This window comes from Triturus cristatus, chromosome 4_1, assembly GCF_964204655.1.
Source record: "Triturus cristatus chromosome 4_1, aTriCri1.1, whole genome shotgun sequence".
NCBI lineage: Eukaryota > Metazoa > Chordata > Amphibia > Caudata > Salamandridae > Triturus > Triturus cristatus.
In genome coordinates, this window is record NC_140585.1 from 782,835,986 (window position 1) to 782,857,329 (window position 21,344).

Consider the following 21,344-nt stretch of genomic DNA (forward strand, 5'->3'; position numbering starts at 1 on the left):
GCGCTGCCAGAGGTTCCATGGCAAGTGCGAAGATCAATGGGGATGACGGGCAGCCCTGCCTCGTTCCCCTAAAAATGGGGTAGGTGGATGAGATGGTGCCTCCCGTCCCTACTCGTGCGCTCGGGTTCCTGTAAAGAAGCTTAATCCATTGCAACCAGCCGTCTCCCAGCTGCATCTCCATCATAACAGCAAATAGGAAGTCTCACCGGAGGGAATCAAAGGCCTTTTCCAGGTCGATGGCTATCACAACGGCATCTGGGAAATCAACAAGGGAGGGGTGGAACATCACATGATAAAGACGTCTCAAGTTACTGGACGTCGAGCGAGCTGGAATAAAGCCGCATTGGTCCGTGTGAACCAGTTGCCGCATATGGGGGAGAAGTCTCAATGCTAAGGCCTTACTCAGCATCTTAAAATCCATATTCAACATGGAAAGTGGGCGAAAATCAGATAATGGGGCCTGATCCGAATTTGTTTTCGGGAGGGGAATCACCACGGCTTCCCTAATCGAGGGAGGTAACAGTCCTGCTTCCAGAGCCAAAGCATAAACTCGTTCTAGTTGAGGAGCCAGTATATCAATATACGTAGCATAGAACTCTGCGGGAAGGCCATCCGGTCCGGGTGTTTTCCCCTTCGCCATCCCTCTTATCGCTTCTTTGATAGCACCTACCCCCAGTGGAGCAGCCAGTTGAGTCTGATATGTACGGTCTAACTGCACTAAACCTTGAGTCTCCAGGTATCGCCGCATTGCTTCAGCGTCACATGGGTCAGGGTCATCATATAAGGCCTCATAGTACCTCCGAAAGGCTCCATTGATAGCACCTGGAGAAGTCAGCACCTGGCCTGCATGATCCATAACACTGGTTATGGGGGTCCCACTGCTCTCCGGCCTAGTCAACCACGCAAGTAGCTTGCTCGCCCTACCCCCTTCTGCATGTTGTGCAGCTTGGTGCGTTTGCCAGTCTATGGCCATCAATCGATCCCAGGCTTGGTGATACAGGCTCCTCAGCTCCACAAGCCGATCCCCCGGTTGTCCTCCCTCCGCCGCCTCATTATCTGCCCGGATTATCCGGGCTTCTATCTCCTCCAACTCCTGCGTTACCAAGCGTTGTGTGCCAACCGTCTTCCCCAAGCAGAACCCCCTCACCACCACCTTGCACGCCTCCCATTCTACCAGCCGAGAACAAGCTGTGCCTCCATTGGTGATGAAGTAGTCTGTCAACTGTCCCGCGAGAGTGTGTTGGAATCCTTCATTTTCCAGCAGCATAGTGTTAAGGCGCCAGCTGGAAATCAGGGTCCGCTCCCGAAGTGGAGTAAACCGCATAATCAGTGGGCTATGGTCTGATAGTGATCGACCCAGATCTTCAGTATCAGAAAGTAAGGGGGACAGGGATGAAGAGCACCAAAACATGTCTAGTCGGGTATGTAGATCATATAAATGTCAATAATAGGAGTAGCCCCGCGTCTCGGGATTATGTAGCCTCCAAATATCCCTTAAATCCCATCCCTGGGCCCATGCTCTCAAACCTCTAGCTAATGTTTCAACCGGAGTCCCATGTAGCGGGGGTGTTGATCTATCCCAGTGTACATCAGCTATACAATTAAAGTCCCCCCCAATTATCCAATCTGTGTGTGGAAAGGAAGCCAGGACCCCCGAGAGTTCCGACAGGAAGGAAATCTGATCTCTATTCGGGCTATAAACATTTACCAGAGTCACCTCTCTGCCTCTCAAGGTGCCTGCAAGTATCACATATCTTCCTTCCTTATCGATCCGTTGCCGGAGGAGCCTAAAGGGAACCCCCGGTTTAATCCAAATAAGGACCCCCCTGGAGAAAGCAGAATACGTAGTAGCATACAGTTGTCCCCGCCAGCGTCTGCCCAGCCGGGCCATCTCCCCCTCCGCCAAATGCATCTCCTGCAACATAACCACCTGCGCCCCTCTACGCCGAACATAGGACAACACCTGATATCGTTTCAGCGGAGATCTCATCCCTCGAACGTTCCAAGTTACCAATTGGAACTGCTCGGGCTTACCGTTTGTCTTCATCATTCTGCAATGTCGAGTCCCCCCCCCCCCCCCCCCCTCTCGCCCCACACCTGAAACCGTTTCTGTGCCCCTGGTGGAAGCAAACTACCCCATACCTAAAACTCCCCATCCCAAGAGCGGAATGACAACGGCCAACCACCCAAACCTATCAACAAAACCCATGGTGATGCTGCTCACCACACAACAAAGGCAAATTATGCAAAGGCCGAAAGGCAACTACCCTCCGACCTGCTGTGGGTGCGTGGCAAGATCAGTGACGTCCGCCCAGATAGCCCGCCCACCGCCGACTATCCTCATGGTTAACCCTGAACCCCCTTCCAGTCCCAGTCTCACCCCCAGAAAGTCGCACCCCCGCAGGACAACCCTCTCCGGCAGGCAATACCCCCCTCAGTGGTCCACCGCTTTCCCCCTTTAGCAAGGTCAACCCCCCCTACCCCATACACGAAAGTGTAACTTAGTCCCATGCCTACAATAGCCCCCTACAAATCATCCGCAGTCTGTGGTGTCACCGACGGCGGGACCCCACTTGTAGCCCGCGAGCTCTCTGAGTCTATGTCCTCCTCCCCATACTTAGCCTCGGAGTCCGTTTCAGAGGGAGAGTCCCTGGACTGCAACACTGCAGCCACGTCTCCAAAACTCCAGCGCGTTCCACAGGCAGGCGTGTCGTACTGGGCTTCTGAACAGATGTCAGGCGTCCCCGTTGTTGTAAGTGTTTTCCTGTACGCATCTGACCCCCTGTCTGGCGTCTCAAGGCCGAGTGGGGAGACCCACCTGCCCGATACTTCTCCAACCAGTCCCAGGCTGTCTGTGGGTCCTCACAGAAGTGAGTCCTCCCTTCCATCATTATCTTTAGATGGGCAGGAAACATCAAGGCGTACTGAATGCTTTCATCTCTGAGGGCCTTCTTCACTTCCAAGAACGAGGCTCTCCTTCTTTGGACCTCTAAGGTGTAATCAGGGAAAGGCGTCACTCTACTGTTGCCTACGGCAAAGGGGCCCACCTCTCGTGCCCTCCTCAACAAAAGGTCTCTGTCTCTGAAATGCAGCAACTTAGCCACCACCGTCCGGGGAGGCCGACCAGGCGCAGGTGGACGCGCCGGCACCCGGTGCGCTTGTTCCAGGGTATTAAATGTGGAGAGGCCGTGCGGCGCCACCACCCTCCGGAGCCAATCCTCTAAGTAAGCCACCATATCTGTTCCTTCTTCTCCTTCCGGCAGACCCACCACTCGGATATTACTTCTACGGTTCCTCCCTTCTGCATCCTCTGCTCTCTTTTCCAGTAGCACAACTCTCTGTGAAAGGTTCTCCACCTGCCCCTGGAGCCCCCGCTGTGTCGGTGCCATAGTCTCCAGTGATCCCTCCACCTGCTTCACCCGATCCGAGAGTTTCGCGTGCTCAGCTCTCTAGAGGCCCAGCCCCACCGATACCGTTGCAATGTCCTGGTGTAAGGTATCCTTAGTGTCTTTAATGGCCGCAAGGAGGGTATCAAATTGTCGTTGTGCAAGGGAATCTGGTTGATCGGCCTCCATTTCCTTTGAATCTTGCGTCCCACTACTGACATCCCTTTCAAGTGGGGCACCCACCTGCCGTGCCCTGGACTTCCCCATAGCTGGTGGTTGCCGTGCTCTTACCGGCTGAGGGTTGCTGACCCGCCGTGGGACGGTCTCCCCCCCCCTGACAAGGGGGCGTCCACCACTCCAGTGTCTATCAAGAACGAGGATAAAGAAAAACTGCCAAATGGTAAATGATGGGAATCCAATGGTACCAGTCAGTAACCCAGCAGAGCGTACCTATTCCCAAAACACCGAGTGCTTCTTGAAACCCGGCAAAAGGCACAGTCCCATCTCAAGGAGTTCACCAAATGTGGGATGCGCAGGGTGACCTCTCAAGTACTCCCACGTCGCCGTCCAGTCGCCGATATCTCATTCAGGCACACAAACTCCATACAAGGTGGCCATCCTCTGGGCAACTGGCACTGCTCTGCTCCCCCAGGACTCATGCCTCTAATGTCGTCGACACGCTATAGGGCCACCAGGTCTCTGCACCCTGTGCGCTTCTTAAGGTGCCGATAGTTACCCACACCGATCCGAGCAATAGAGGCGATCTCCCTTATCTTCTCCGGCTCCCAAAATGAGGCCCCACCGCTAACAGCACCGATGGGCCCGGCGCTATCCACCTTATCTCCTGTAGGAGCCACGCAGTGCGTCACCGCATGTACTCCCACATCGCTTTCCACTTACTTAAATTTCTTTTCCAGGTATGAACTCCTTGGGCGCTTTCCGGCCTCTCAAAGCGGTCTCTCCTGTCCCCTCTCTCAACGTCGGGGAGCCGCCCGCACCTCGCACCCCCGTCGCGCCTCCAGGCAGACCCCGGCTGCCGGCAGAGACCGCCCGCGCAGTTTTCTCAGGCCGCACGGAAGCATCCTACCTCTCCTCCCTTCGACGTCCCTCAAGGGCAAGGCCGTCTCGCCGGGGACCCAGACGGGGGCAGTATCAACCACCTCACGGCCGTCCGGGACCCAGTTCTGCAGGGACAGCACCCCCCACTCGGCGTTCGTCCTCCACCATCTGACCTGAACGCCTCAACTGGCTCTCGGGGCTCCCATCTCCCAGCCTCACCTTCGTTCAATCGTGTAGCCGCCGCGGGTCCGTCACCCAGGCCAGCGGTCCAAGAAGGCAATCCCCTCCTGCGGCTCTTTCACAGTTCTTCCCACCAAATCCGTTGCCGCTCCGCTCCCTCCAATCTCAGGGGCCTCACTCCGCCTCCTCCCCACACGAGGCCGCAGTTCAGTTGAGTCGGCTGAAGCGGAGCTGATGGCTCACGCATTTGTCCTCAGCGACAGCTGGATCTCCTTGCGTTGCGCCGGTTTCCTCTGGCCATACAGGAGCGACCTATCCCCCTCTCCTCGTCGTCGCTCAAGGCGAATCCGCCGGGCTGGGAACAGAGGCAGGGCGGCACCCCCCAGCCCACGTCTAGTCGTGGTCCAGTTCCGCCGGGGCAGCCCCACTCACCGGGAGGGGGAGGAATCGCCTTGACGGTCTGCTCGCCCCACTCGGCATCCGGTCTTCACCACCTGTCCTGGACGCTGCAACCAGCGCTCGGGGCTCCAAACACCCAGTCGCGATTTCAGTCAGCCTTGGAGCCACCGCGGGTCCGCCATCTTGAGTATCCTGGCCAGCGGTCTGAGAAAGCAATCCCCTTCGGCAGCTCTCCCACAGTTTCCTCACCAAAACTGGTGTCGCTCGGCTCCCCCGAGTCTTAGGGGTCTCTCCTCGTTTCTTCCCACACGGGACTGTGGGTAGGCAGGTAATACACAGGATAATTGAGTCGGCTGGCGCGGAGCTAAAGGCTCACACGTCCGCCATCATCGACCGCTTGGCCATGCCTCCTTGTATCAGAGAAGCTTAGACATTTCCTCTCTCACAAAGTTAAATTGCTTGGCGTTTGCTTAGATTCCCAAGTCCTTGTGGAGCGTGAAATCAATAACCTGCCAAAAATAGTGGTACTATATACAGATTCCTTCAAAGCTACCCCTGGGGTAGGACAGAGAGCCACTTCATCCAGATCAATAGCTGGTTTTTAATTGGACTACTGTTTATCAGTATTGGTGAGGCCCAAAACGCTAGTGAGATGACTACACACAAAGCAAAACCGCGTAGTGCAGGTGGCAGTGGGAATAGTCTGCAACAGCCCTATGCTGCATCGGGTGCCTGTTGCTGCCAGGATCGAGAGTACAGCCCTTCCATGTACAGTATAATCCACTAGGACTGTCCCGCACATTGGAAGTCAAGAATTGACAGGCAGAGATCTACAGTTTGTGTCACTACCCAGGGCCCCGTGTTTTTAGAGGAGTTCCTTGGGTGCTAAATACTGTTGCCCCTTGGCACTGTTGTGGTGTTGGTTGAGGTTGTTGTCTTTTACAGTCATAAGCCATAACTCTTGGTGCATTGAATGACAATGGAACTGAGTACTGGTAGCTTATTGGGTGGTGGTCTGAGAAAGTGTTATAGGCAATTCCAATGGATAGTAATTTTGGGGACAGTGTTACTTGTGATCTTTTTCCGAATCAGATTCCGAGCAACATTGACAATGGTTGTGAAAAGGTCTCTTTGTAATTATGTAACCTCCCCATGTGTCTTATCCATTTTATAGAATTTGTTTTGTAGGTAGTTCGATCTGGGTACCCTCCCCGGGGTGACCGATGTTGCAAAGGTGTGAGAGTAGTGTAGTGTCTTCCATGTGCGGTGTACCGTACTGGTAAGCTCCATCTTCTGGTTGTGTGAAGGTCTCTGTGTATTTGGCTTGTTCTGGTTTGTGATCTTTAGAGTGTGTTGCAGGCAGTCCCAGCAGAGATGCCGTCAGGGGGGTATTGGGCTTTGCGACCTTCCTCCAAGCCTAAGATGTCATTTGCGCATTAGGTGGATTTTTATCTATAGTCATCATGAGGGTGGGGTAGTATATATGCAACTCTGATTCTCACTTACTCACATACCTCTAGATGATTGGCATAACATTGTTGAAATTGGCATTCAAAACCCAAACCTAAAAAGTGACTCCAAAAATACTAGGAAAAACATTGCTCGTCACATATTCCATGTTTTTCCATTGTTATTCTTGCAATAAAACTCAAAAAACCTTTCAATGTAGTAAGCAGAAGAATACAACACCTCGCTGCAGCCTATTATCTAAACTTTCTTCCCAGGATCAAGCAACAATAATTCTTGCACATCCTTCTCACCTCGGAGTTGCAGCTCTACATGCATGCATTCCCTGGAACACACTGCAGCATCCGATCATGAACACTCCTCTTTTCTTACATTTAGCACCTAATTTTTCTAAAAGAAATTGACCCGAAGTACAAAAGAAAAAGCACAAGGTACAACAATGAAGATGTAATATAGATCTGTATTTTTAAAACTTCCTTGAGCATGTACGTTTCTTCATTGGTTTTCCTTTTGCTATTTTACACGTAAACGAATTTTCCCAAAACACAAAATATATCCCTTTGACTAAAACAGTTGTTTGTCTTCTCAGATTACAAAAAATGGTTCATCATTCACAGTCACATAAAGCAAGCTGAAACATTGGTCCAAAACATTTTTATCCAACATGGTCCAAATCTCCATTTTCTCATTTGGTACATACGAAACAGACTATTGTACAGTTCTATAAAATACTACACTCCTTCTGTTTTGGACACTTGAGGTCAACGTTGGATTGAAAAAGAATGCGCGCTACTTCAAATGAACACGAAATCGATAGGGGAACCAATGGAAGAACTCAACGTATTGAGATGTGCAACAAAGGCTTCCTTCAAGTACGTCACTGGCAGAACATAACAGAACGCTTACAGCAGTGCCTTTTCAACGTCTATATGGTAGCTACATCTAACAATATCTGTATGTAAGACATATGAAAAGAAATACAAAGCTATACCGTGTACGATTACAACAAAGGACAGTGTCTAGTACGCTTAAGCCCGTGTCTTGAATTTGGGTGGAGCACCAAAGAATATTTTGTAGCAAGCGAAGCATGAGTTGGGTGGTTGGGCAGAGAAGTGACATTTTCCTGCATGGTACAGAAACCAACACAAAACTGTGTTTATCAACACAAGCAACATTGAGCCTTACCTATTTAAAGGATACTGATACATTACAAATCATAATAAACAGTTACAGACTTGTGTGCACCAAATTACCTTTTATTTTATATAGCTCAAGACGCCTTTCACACACGGCAGGCAGCTGTAATCCCATTCTTTTTATGGTTCTATTCGTTTCAGTGTTTGGGACATAGCAATCCCCTCCTGTATGTTTTGCAGTACGGATTGCTCATTCGTGGCGACTTCAGTAAGGAACCAGTGTATCCAAGTCCTACAGGCCGTAATGTTCTCTGGTGGGTATTGCATTTCTGCAGCATATGCCCGTGCAAGTGTGGAGCATACCTTTGATGTGTTCTAAGTACTTATGTGCATCAAAGAGAAAGAAAACTTCAGTGTAGTCAACACAAACACGCCATCTTTGTTTGAGCCATACCCATGAAGACCGCTTTTGCTGATGCTTTCAAGAATGCATACAAAAGGCCAAATGCAAACTCTAAAGAAAGCCACAAAGCTACCAAATGAACCCGGCCAAACAAAAAGGCCCTAACATAACGTCGCTAAGTTCCATATTGTTCCACCTGTCCGTACGGCTTTATGATTTGAAATTAATAGAAGTGATTGAGTGCGAGATTTATATTTCACAGAAATTGGGATTGGACACCTCTTGCAAGAACTGTAAATTTAGCACAGTGCCTCTCGTTAGCCACTGAGACAAGTGGTCATAATAAATCAAGTGCACCCAAGTAAGAAGCAAAACACTGCCTCCCCACAACCCCATTTGGTTTACCATAGAACCCAAGGATCAATGCCAGATGCGTTGCTGTGCTTACTGGGCAGAGGTAACTCCTCTCAACCTGCTCAGTGTCAGCAAGCGTGTCTGTGCTTTGGAGTGAGAACCAGTGCAGGTGGGACTGACAGTAGATGGGAGCTTTCCCCTGCCAACCCTGCCTGCTGCTGACGTCACCTGAACGCTTGCAGCTCCTCTGGTGTCGGGCCAGGCAGGTGGAGTGCCTGCTGTTCCTCAGGCATGGGTGCCTGCACCTGCTGTGGTATTTTAAGTTCTTCTTTTTTTCTCATTTCCATGCTTCAAGAACTGTAAGTAACAGCAGTTCCCATGGTAGTTGGAGGGATGTTTTTTAATTTGGGTGCTCGCCTTTTCAACAACTTTTCCACCCCTCTTAGTGCACACTTTGAGAAACACCCCAGAGGTGGTTGGATATCTTCTTGTGGATGCTTGCTATTACAAAGAGAGACATCTCATACACCACAACGTGTTTCTTCTGCACAGACATAATGACGTGCAATAAGCCCAAAACCTTCTAGAAGCTTAAATAATAAATAAATAACATGCTTGGATCCCTTCTAACGCGAGAAGGGAAAATCTCCGTTAAAGGGTTATTAAATGAACTGCAAATTGTAATGACAGGAGTGTTTTTAAAAATATTACACAAGCATGACAAGTAATATTAGTGCAGTTAAAGTATAGCAGTGAAATATCAATTGGAAATGTTAGTAACATTTGACCCCCCCATTTCGCTTGCTGCCGCGGCTCTCCCCGCTGTGACGGCAGCGGCAGGCAGCCATTTCTCTCAGACATGGCCGACTGTGCCTCCGAGCTGCTGTCCCCTCAGAGGCGAAGGCCAGTGGTGCCCCTCGCACAGTTACCCAACGAGAGCAGTTTAGCTCGGGATACAACCGTAAACCTAAAACGCATGCGCTGCAGTTAGAATCCTGCAGGTAAAACACTTCGGGACGTGTTGGGTCAGAGGGTCTAGTGAGGAGACCTGGCTTGGCTGGAGGCAATATTGAAATCTTTCTTATTTGAGTGTGTCCAATCCGAGCTTGGAGTCAGTGGTCTTGGTAAATACACTCCTTACAATGGTACAACACAGGACTCTTCAAATGCTGTTCTGCACCCTTTTATATGACAGCCTATTACATTCTGGGTGTTACTTTAGTGTACTTGCATTGAACTAATTGGACGTGCGGCCACTTCTGTAATACCAATAGCACTGGCACACATAAAGCGCCAGCGCTTTCTTCAAGGGGGCATTCTCTCATTTGCATGGGGGCGTGCAAATGAGAGAAGGCCTAAGTTTCAGATCTCTTACCCTTGGCTTGCTGACTGCCACTGTGACTGCTGGGAGATCTAGCCAGACTCTAGGCGTTTGTTTGCCTGGTCAGATAATGTGTCTCAGTTTGTACAGTGCTTGCCTCTTAGACCGTACGGTTCAGGATTTCAAACCCCAGTAGTATGGACCCTTATACATTCAAGGGGAAACAGCCTTTACAACGCGGTCATTACCACGCAAAACCTTTACCACATATCCATTACCAAGCATATGCCTTTATAACACACGTTTAACACGCATATACCTTTACCATGCATGCCTTTACAACGGAACGTATTTAGCAGGTAAGTGTATGTATGTGTATATGTGACTATATTTAGGGGTGGGTGAGGGTATTTGGGCGGCAAGAGTATTTTTAGAGTTTGGGGTGGGGAGAGTATTTGGATGGCAATGCTGTTTTTAGGATGGGTAAGAGTATTTGGGTGGCAACAGTATTTTTAGGATTTAGGTTGGGTTAAGGTAGTTGAATGGCAAGGGTACTTTTAGGGTGGGTAAGGGTATTTGTGTGGCAAGGGTGTTTTTAGGGTTTAAGATGGGAGAGTTTAGGGGTTGCGGCCAGTTGATAATAGATATAGATATATATATATATATATGTAGCTATATATACACACACAAATGATGGTCCTGTGGCAGGCAAACGCCAAAATGTGTCAACTGTTCCTGTTGTGTATGCACTGTCAGTGAAAATTAATTAAAACCTATAAATCCATGCTTGTGGTGCCGCCTGATTCCTACTGTTAAGGGAAGATACTGGAGAAGCAGAATCTTTGGTTACACAAATACATATATATATTTCTACATATATATGTACATGTGTGTGTGTGTGTGTGTGTGTATATATATATATATATACACACACACGCATTTTTACTTCTACACTGCCCGTCCTCAATCTAAAAAACAGGCTCCAGCACGCTCGGACTCACAAGGCGCTTTTAGTTTATTGTGCCAAGCTCTGGTGACGCGTTTCGGACGTTCATGCGTCCTTTCTCACAACATATTTTATATATAATATATATATATATATATATATACATATACATATATACATATATATACATATATATTTTCACCAACACGGTCCTTCGGCGGGGGCTGCGCTAAACAGCTGGTGCATATATATACTTTATATTGCGAAATACTTACATTTTCGTGGTAAACATTTGCGTTGTAAAGGTATATACGTGGTAATAGAAGCATTGTGAAGGCATGCATGATTCCATCATACATCCCATTTCAAGGCAGGAAGTGAAAACGTGCACATTTCCTAACAGCTTCTCCATGTCCCTTTTAGCGATACAATGGGGTTGGTTCCTGGTTTTGTCCTGGAAGACCATCTGCCAGAGTTGATTTTTTTTTTTGGGGGGGGGGGGGGGGGGGGAGGGAATGATCTTTTGCTCCAAATTTATATACAGAAGTTTCTCAGTTTAATCTCTTATACACACAGTGGTTCATGTGAATCAGCTGAAATGAAACAGTAAGTCCCATAAGGTATATTTAAAAGGAAAACAAAAAGGAGAGCGTTTTGGCTTTCATTTCTCCTGTAAGAATTTAGCTGTTTTCACAAGTAACTGAGGTATATTCAGGACTGGTTTGCTTGGATTCCTTTAGAGGCCTTTTTTAAGATTTTGTAATGCTTCTCAATGAGCTTCCAGTGGCCATTTTCCTGTTGGTCCCTTGCTTTCCAGAGTACTTGCCGTCTCTCTCCTCCTTGCAGAGAGGTTAACCTGTTGTTTTACCACGTAAGAGTTCTTCCCTTTGAGTTCTTGCATCACGTCTTGCACTTTATGTCCTAAAAATTGATCCTCAAGGTTCTCTTTTGACCTTTTCTTTCCTGGTGGGGTTTACAGTCCTATTTTACAGTACTTCTCGTTGTGTTTCTGTGATGGCAAAGGTTTGGATAATTCCCAACTCTTTTAGGTTGCTGTGGCAGAAAGGGAGCTCTTGCATTCTTAGATGGTAACAGAGCTCTATGGCCTACTTGGAGTTACCATCCTTCAAATGTCTGTTCTCTCCCTTTGGTACATTCAAGTTGGCTTCTGGCTTTGTGCACTCTGTTCTATGAGCCTCATAGGTTACTTCCTTGATTTCCTTTCTGGGTCTGTTGTTTGAGGTGGCATTCTCTATTGACAGACTTGCTCATTATGATCTCCTGGGCATTCCTGTTTCTATGATTATACTATCCCAGGGGCAGGTGGGAAGCAGAGTGTCTCGTATGTGGTGAATCCACAAATACTGTCCCCTGTGTGCTACTGTCTATTGGCTTTAAAAAAAAGTCACATTTAATGATTACAGCAATAGTGCCTGTTACTGGGTGTTCCCATTTTATCCCAGCATCCCAGTGGTTGGAATTCTCTACTTTGGTGTGTCCTCTCGTAAATGCTGGCATGAAGAAGACTGACAAGGAGGTAATGCCCCGATTATTTACCGGTAATCTTCATTACTCTGAGTCCTAGTTTTCCTCATCACAATCCTAGATACGTGCCCTCCTTGCCCAGCTGGTTTGGCCACAGGGCTGCTAAGGTGATAGGTATTTTAGGAACCCTGGGTGGTGGAGTCTCTGTTTATGACTCTCAGGTAGGATGTGGGGTGTAAATTGGGATCAGGGGTATAACTCGTTCGTAAGTTTATTTTACGGTTAACGTAGGTAAATCTGTGCAATAAGGCAAACATCCCGATGTTAGGGCGGTGATATAGAAGACTGGGTGTGAGTAATGAAGATTAACAGTAAGTAATCAGGGCAATATTGATAACTGTTACCAACTAAGTGGTACTCATTTCTCAATCTTTAAACAATGAAATGCCGAGTCTGACACAAAACGCCTAATTCTGTAACCCTCAAGTTATACCCACCTGATCCTGTGATATACAAGCAGGTCTGAAAGGATGCCTGCAGACAGTGCGGTATCCTCCTCAACCAATGGTTGTTTGCTTTGATTGCAGTAGTGCTCATCGCTGCTGTTTTAGCCTGGCTCTAAGCAGTCTGTAATGTGGGTGTATGGACTCAGAGGGTGAGAACTGGGTTTGCCCAGGATCATGCAGGATTGGCAATTAAGGACCACAGGTTGCAAAACTCAGGCCTCCATTTCCCACAGTCCACCTCATCTCCACAGTGGATCCTTCCTTGAAAGCTTACGCCGTATAAGATGACAGTAGACAGTGAAGTAAAAAAGGAAGAGGTTTAAAAAAAGTTCAGAAAAGGCAAGCTGATCTGGCATCGGTGCAAATTGCCTAGTTCCCTCCTGCAGAGATTGTAGCTTCACAAATTGCCACAGATGGGTCTGATCAGAGGAGGCAGATATTCTAATATAGGGATTTCCGTGGCATATCAGAATAGTTCCGTTTTCAGTTACCAGCCCCTCCTCAGTTGCATCCCATTGTGTCAGCTTTCCCTTTATGTGAGTTACGCTTTCCTCCTTCCCTCAAATCATCTTTGCTGTCTATTATTTTGCTTTGATTGACATTTTCTCGCTCCCCACACCTATTTTCCTTCTTTCTTTTGAGCAGAAATGGAAACGTGATGAAAGAGGCTTCACACGCCTGGAATCTGACCTGGGCTGCAGCACATCTTGCATACGGAAGGCAGTGCACCGTGTGTTCATATGTGCATCTCTTCAATCAACTGCCTGTTTTCATTGGTTGGCCATTCAACCCCACCTTGAGGGCCAAGAGCTTTATATGGTGGAAAAGGATCCCTGCAACAGCATGACAAGAACTTTACATTGCAATTCACATTAAAGTTCTCAATTCATAAGTATATTACGAGGCGTGGAAATGAGGAGTGTGGCCATGGATCGGAGTGACCTAAGAGACTTCATCTTACGCGAAGCAGAGTCCTTTGCCCAAGTCACCATCACCATCGCATCATCTGCCTGCGGTCCAGGGAGTCCTCTGATGTCCAGGGAAGTCTGCATCCTACCAATGAAAAGAACACGTTTCCAGACCGTTCTTTGCATATCTAGCAGCCACCCCTCCTTTTGGCTTAACCTTGTCACAGGGAAATAAAGGCTTCAGAAGCAACACCCATGAAATGGTTCATTCATCACGTTATTCGTCAACATCACCTGAATTACGTGATGTGGGGATCAACAAGGATATCCGGTTTATGACGACGGCCTCACTACATTGAACGGTGACAAGAATAGTTCCCTTCGTCATAAAATAGGCCAAAAGACTCAAGGATTATTCGTGAGCCCAGTGTCTTGATGATAAAAATGGCACATTCTCAGCTAATGTTTCCACAAACTGCTGTAATGTGTGCAGCCAGTAACCACTGCAGTTGTTCATAGATCATAATGCTGACTAGATGCGCCTGCTCCACCAGGAGCAAGTGCAGATAAAAGGCAATGGCTTCTAATGCACTTTCTATCCATCACTGGCAGGTCCCACAAATAAATGGCTCAGATGCTTGAAGAAGCTAGTCTATAAACGTATATTCGGAGCTCACGTTCTGTGGTGATTTTAGGTTTCGGGTGTCCAGTGATTATTGACAGCTACTTTACTACTTTACTACTGTCCTTCAGGAGCTAATGTAGGCTTCTGTTGCAAGTTCAACCTGCTCCTTTACCCACATGACCATCACTTTCCCTTACTATACCAATCACACCACCATGTACTAGTGCATTATAAAACTGCTTGTCAAACAACATGGGATGGCCGCCAGTGTACCAGAATATTATTCAATTGTATGTATAGGGAAAGGTTGACATTACTATTATAGCAGCAAACCTCTTGCAGATGACTAACAAACACAAAACATAATAGTTGAATGCAGCAATAAAGTATAAAATGATATCCAAAAAGGATTGGAATCAAAAACAACCACTGGCATATTATTGATAATGGGGATGCTAGGACATATTCTGTGTGTGTGTGTGGGGGGGGACTACAAGACCCATAGTCTCCACGGTAAACACTGTTGATGCTTGAAAAGGTGCTTCCACAACCCGGTGCATGGGACGCCAGGTCACTGTATGTGGGAGTACAAGACCCATGGTTCCTGTGGCTAAGGAGGAGGACATAAACGCTGTTGGCATTTTAAAAGACGCGCAGCTGTCAGAGGCCGGAAGAGGCTGGGCTGGACCTCCTCTCTTTAGTGAGGTGTTGTAGTTTTTAACTTCTTAATGGGTGAGAGAAAAAAAGCCAGATCTCCACTCAATTGAATATGGTAAGAACAAAGGTCATCTACAACTCTTGTCAACTTCCACGCTTGAGCTGTGGTTGCTGTAGAAGTAGATAGAAACAATATTGATACCATATTCAATATTGGCTATAACACAGGCTTTGTGGGCAATAGGGCCCCAGTGATATTGGCCGTGATAGCCCAAGCAGGCCCATCCAGGTGAGAGTGGAAATATATTCTGTTGCCCCAGGTTGTGGGTGCTTCAACAGTGCCATTGGGTAGGATGGGCTGCATGAAGGGTTTCTGCCGATTATTCCATGTAACATGACCTTCAACTCTGATCGTAGCTTTTTGGGTGGACTGATGGTCTGAAATAAAAGTAACTTTCCCGGCTTGAGCACATTTAGGAGCAAATTACCATCATTTAATCACTTCCTGTGACTGCCACCATAAACCCTCACTTTTACTAGTATGAATGTGGCTATTCCAATGTTGCTGACTGGTGCAAATTACTTTAATCTTGGGAGGTGGTTGGGGGGGGGGGGGGGAGGGTTATATGACGAACGCAGGGAAATACTCTGCATGCCTTTACTACACATGTTTTACCCCACTTTTTTTGAACGCTTATGCTTTTACAACGTATGCCTTTACCATGCTTTGTTTTTATATATATTTATAATTATAAACAATGTATTTGTGGGGGGAGACCACCCACACCCCTGAACTTACCTTAAATGCGTGGTAAAGGCGTGGAGCAGCCCTTCAAGGGCCCACCATTGAGCAAAAGGCCAATTCATGTTTTTGAGTTAGAGGAGACTCCGGGGCCCCTCCTCACATTCTGCAGGTGGAATCCATCATTTTGAATTACACCGCTGCAGTAACACCAGGCACTCTGCACTCCCTCAAAAAGGAACATGATGACTTCAAATATATTTATTCTGCATGGGCTAACGTGAAGTAAGAAGGCTGGGCCTCAACTTTAGTAGGACTCCAACTAAATCCCGCCTGCCACCCTCTGAAAAACCTGCATCGCTCTGCATGTTCACACTTCCTGCTACATCGCCCCGTACACGCCTCTTGCCTCTACTACCGTTGCCTGATGTTTGCGCTCTTCCCACAGTTCCCTGTTGGGTACTGACACCGCCTCTCTGAGCTTGCTTAGGAAACTTCTGTTCACTTTCCCTCCATGAAAAAGATGACTTCTAAAACTGCCTGACGTCTGGTGAAGCCAGTACCTTCATGTTTAGCAAGTGTTTCTCTCAAGCAGTCTTCCCCATTCTCAACAGTGTTTTCTGCCCCTTGCGCTCACTGCTCAGTAGCGCACATTGGCACTTTGAATGATAGAAAGGTAATACTTGAATTTCCCTTGAACTTTGGCAACAACAGTTCAAGTGCTGGCAAAAGGATGCAGATATATAAACACACTTATCAGGTGCTAGAGGGCGGAGGTCGTCCAGGGGTAGGAAAAGGGTACTTAATGCAAACAAGGTGAAATAGGCGAGTTGGGAAGGAACTGAGTTGGTTAAGTGATGGATACAATTCACATTAAAGGCAAAATCCAGGTGTCATCAGTATGGCTATAAAAGAGAGGAGTTTTCTTCATAATTATGAATGAGGGCCCCCTGACCATTTACAGCAGAGCTCAGTTCCTAGGTGCAAGTTTTACGTGCCAATCTAATTCCCGAAAGGAAATGAAGATGGGCACCTTGCGAATCATGGCACATATACAGCAGGCCTCCAATGTGTTCTTATCAGCCACCACACAATTTCATTTTTTTACCATGTACTTGATAAAAACAACTAATTTAACATAAAACGGTGTTTTAAGGTAAAAAAAAAAATTGTTGAGCATGTCTTTCCAAGGAGATAATAGTGTTACGCTATGTCATATCCGCTTATCGGAGTTTACAGGAGACCTCTCCAAACGTACCTAAATACCTTAAATAAAATAGAGCAATTACTTTAGTTTTTATTAACAAGACGTATTATTCTTGGTACCTCTTATGAACATATAAACTGAATATATTTGTCCCTGCCACACTAAAAACTAAAGGTACCTCACTCCTGGGTCAGAATATATAGAGAGGTCATAACAAAACAAGTCACAAATCCATGACGCACTAGCAGCATCCGCTCATGTCGAGCATCAAGACATAAATACATACGGGAAGCTACAACATGGAGACACCCGTCAAAGGTGCTTGTGCAAAGCTCCTGTGCCCTTCTGCACAGACCCTCTCCATGCGGCACGTGCCAGTGAAGATGACATCATTCGAAAGAGACCTTTTTGTACCGTTTCTAACTAAGGTCGGTGGCGCTCTAACAAGAATCTCTAAAAACAACTCCCTCCCTGGTGCACTGGCTTCATGGCAGCGAGTTCCCGTGTATCAGCGGGATGACGTAGACAGAGATGTCATCCCCAGAGCCGAGCCGGTCATTGGCTATCCGCCAGCCTCTGTCCTTCAGCACTCCTCTGGCCCGCATCACCAGGTCCTGAGCAGCCAGCGTGTACCTGCAGGACAAGAGAAAGAGCAGGCCGCTGTGAGAAAATCGCATTAAAAACCCGGAACTTTCATTTTTCATACTTGAGGAATAGTAACATGTGTGTTACACATTTTAAATGCTCACTCCTCCTCACTTCTGCCATCTCTTGGCAGGTAATGGCACACAATGCATTAGTAGACAGACTCCAGTATGGTCCATTATCTCAGCCACACTAGTCTGTTTTGCTACTTGTACATTTCGTTTCTCCTTTAGAAATGTGACAACATATGGAATTTTCAGGGCCTCCTTCATTCACGATCTATTTTTTGTGCCACACTCGAGACTTATAACGCATTTTTATTTTTTAGGTCTCGCCTAGCGTTGCTGCGCACATGTGTAGCGTGCTCAGCTAGATTTATTGTTAATGAGTACTTTGAGAGAAGGGCTTGAAGCCCCGCCCCTCATTTCCATTGGGTAGCGTCAGCGTTTATGGTAAACGCTGACTTCCCATTGGGAAGGAGGGTTTTTCGTTGCCTCCCTTTGGCTTTTTGGTCCGGCCCACCCGGACTGACTCCCCTGCTTCACGGCTGTCGTGAAGACTTTTCTTATCTGCTTGTTTATTTAACAAGCAGATAAGAAAAGTCTTCACAACAGCTGTGAAGCAGGCACGGAGCTCAGAGGCGCATGGGGTCACGGGGAGGACAAGGCAATGTCGAGCGCTTGTTTCATAGGGCGCCCGTATGCTTTTTGTTTGTGTTTGTTTAATTTTACATCACATGAAGATGCAGATGTCTTTTTCTACTGCTGGAGTGAGACCTCCGCAAAATCGTCCTTTTACATTAACAACACAGGCGCACAGTGCATTTTTTTAACTTCAACTAAAGCACAGTGGGAGGGGCTGCGGCCGCCATTGTTCACGTGCGCCCGTGTTGTTAATCTAAAAGAGCGACCATATGTCGTCTTTCAGGAAACAAATGCTGGTGTTTAGTCTTGCAGAGCATAAGAAGCGGCATGCTGCGGGTAGGCATCCTGTAAGTACAACTTTTTTTTTCCTTTGACACCAAGCCTCTCTCTTTTTTTTAAAAATGTGCATACTAACTAATAAAGAACAATAAGGCGCCTGTATGCTTTTTGTTTGTGTTTGTTTAATTTTACATCACATGAAGATGCCGATGCCTTTTTCTACTGCTGGAGAGAGACCTCCGCAAAATCGTCTTTTTACTTTACCAACACGGCCGCACAGTGCATTTTTTTTAACTTCAATTAAAGCACAGTGGGAGGGGCTGCGGCCGCCATTGTTCATGTGCGCCCGTGTTGTTAATCTACAAGAGCGACCATATGTCGTCTTTCAGGAAACAAGTGTTGGTGTTTAGTCTTGCAGGGCATAAGAAGCGGCATGCTGCGGGTAGGCATCCTGTAAGTACAACTTTTTTTTTCCTTTGACAACAAGCCTCTCTTTTTTTCAAAAATGTGCATACTAAATAATAAAGAACACCCCTCTCACCCCCCAAATAGCTTTGAGCAGCAATTGCCATGCCCTATTATTTAATTATTTAATTAATAAGACACCCGTAATGCTTGCCTGCAAAAAACACACCTCCCAAACATCAGCCAGCAGCGTTGCCATGGCCTTTTTAATAAACTTGTAAGCAAGCATGTTTTGCGGCTCCCTGGGTGGTTGTGGACTGTTGGGCCTCCTTTAACTAGCTGAGCGCTAGAAACATGCCTTCACATGCCTTCAAGGTTAGCCTTCCCTTAAATATTTTATAATCGGTCAAAAATACCTGCTCCGGAGAGGGCTGTTAACTCCGAGATGCCAGTGTGCCCGAGGCAAGCAGTGAAGCGCCCGAGGCTCGGTTGCATATTTATCTATATTGTTAAGGAGAAGCCCCTTTAACTCAGCCCTAACAGGTTCACAGCACTCGGCCACAAAAGTCGACATCTTTCTTGTCACATGCCAACAAAATTCTCATGTGCTAGTCCATAAAAATATGCGTTTCTTGTTTTTAAAAGGTACAAAATGTGGAAAATGCGTACGAGGAATGCATTCCTGTTGTCTATGTCTGGTCCTTTGAAGCCCTGTTAGGGCGACGTGTTCCTACAAGTAGTGCTATAATATTAGATGCAACCTACAGACTAAATGCACGAAAGGAGTACTACAATTACCAATTGAGCTCTGTCCTTGTTCTCTGGGCAATAATAAGTGATAGTATTTATTTCCCAAATCAAGGATACTCATGTTATTGAACTCACAGGGAAGAATGCTACAATGATATTATCCAGATACCCAGCGCTTTAAGTGGAATGAAGAAACTGGGTGGGGGGGCTCTCAAAGGGGCGTGGCAGATGTAATTAACGGCGTGGCTTAAAATTCAGCTTAAAATCTGTGCTTAGTATAGGGTGCCACCCGAGTGGTTGTTTGCTGCATGATTGCTTTTGTATATAAAATACAAGTAACATTAAACCTACAGTAAGCCAAGACTATTGAGTTTGTCATTGGTTGTTAGTTGCATAATATAAATAAGCAATTACTATGGCTTCGTAGTATATAATATTGAAAATGCTACAGTGCTAAAATTATGAACCAGTGAAAGAATTATAGTGAGTTTGTTTAAAGTCACATCACAGGCAGTGAAGGGTGGTACTGCTGCAGAGTTAAGATTTTTTTCACGCTGTGGGTGATGGCAAAAATGGAGAGCCGATAGGGACTTGTCTCAACACCTCCTTTTAAGAATTGCCGGTGCTGAGCACCGTCAAGACCCGGTCCACTTGAATCCCTGCTGATATCCTTTGATAATACAGGTTTCTGTTTCCCTAATCAAAGCAGTGCTTAATTTGAGATGGTGGTTTCCGGTGGGCACCGGTGCTTAATTGTCAACAACACACTTAGGACACTCTTCCACATGTAGGGGCTGTTTGGCTAATTTACAAATGAGCACAAAAGCAGCTGTACAATATACATTACAAGCATTTGCAATGCAGTAGGTCTCGCATTTACGCGAGTATGAGCTATTGGCATTGTAAATGAAAATGCCTTTTATTTATGTTTTGGTTTTTAAAACATAAATAAAAGGCATTGTCATTTACAATGCCAATAGCTTAAACTCTCACAAATGCGAGACCTATTGCATTGCAAATGCTTGTTTAGCATTCCTATTAAGGTCTGAAAGATAATTCTAACAAGCTTGTAACTGTCTCAAAAATGCAGACTATTAGAACATGCCTATTGGATAGGATCTGTTTTAAGCTGTCACCCACTAGAATGTACAGCTGGTTTTAAGTGCCAGCTTTAAGGCGAATTGTTACAAATTATTGGGATAACTCAAGAAGTCCATAGGACGTGGGTAGCATATGGTACGCAAAACAATGTGGTCCTACTGGCACATAATCCAAAGGAAATGCAATATTTAATTTGCAACGCAGGCGAGCGAGAAACAGGATTATGAATAAATCCTAATCAAACATGATTTTATATATCAAAATCATTCATAGTATATACAAAACTCCTAGAGTTTATTCTTTAGTGGTTGCTCTAAATAGAGTGAAACGTAAGGTGTTTATAGAAGTGCTCATGTGTGCAGTGATCAGAAAAACTAAAGTTAGCCAAGGCCGAGAAGCCTGTCGGAGAGATCTATACACTATTATTTTTCCTCTTGTTCAAAAGTGAGTGGTGACTTGATCAAAACCACACCCCTCAAGGGTATATATATAGTCAATCCAGGCTTGGATGTCAAAATTGTCAAAGTTTCAACCTGACTGTTGCATGAGGAAAATTAGGTCCTTGCATGCGGGTCTTCATCAGGACAGTAGAGGCTAGGGTGATTTATATCGGGCAACCTAAAAAAGACACACTTAATTAGTTCTAAAGTGGGTCCTATTAAAAACATTCGCATCGCCATTAGTTCAGAGAAGTACTAACTTCACAGCGGTGCAGCTAGCGAAAACACTTTCTCTTTTT

General features: G+C 46.4%; 1 protein-coding gene across 2 annotated transcripts in view; it reads right to left on the minus strand.

Moving 5' to 3' along the window:
* Positions 1-6,931: 6,931 nt before the first annotated feature.
* PPM1H (protein phosphatase, Mg2+/Mn2+ dependent 1H) overlaps positions 6,932-21,344 on the minus strand; it is a 712,578-nt gene continuing 698,165 nt past the window's right edge. For both annotated transcript variants that reach the window (XM_085653356.1, XM_085653357.1), the window contains one exon: positions 6,932-17,414. In XM_085653356.1, the coding sequence (XP_085509482.1) occupies positions 17,267-17,414 (148 nt within the window). In that variant the 3' untranslated portion in view covers positions 6,932-17,266. The remainder of the gene's footprint in view (positions 17,415-21,344) is intronic.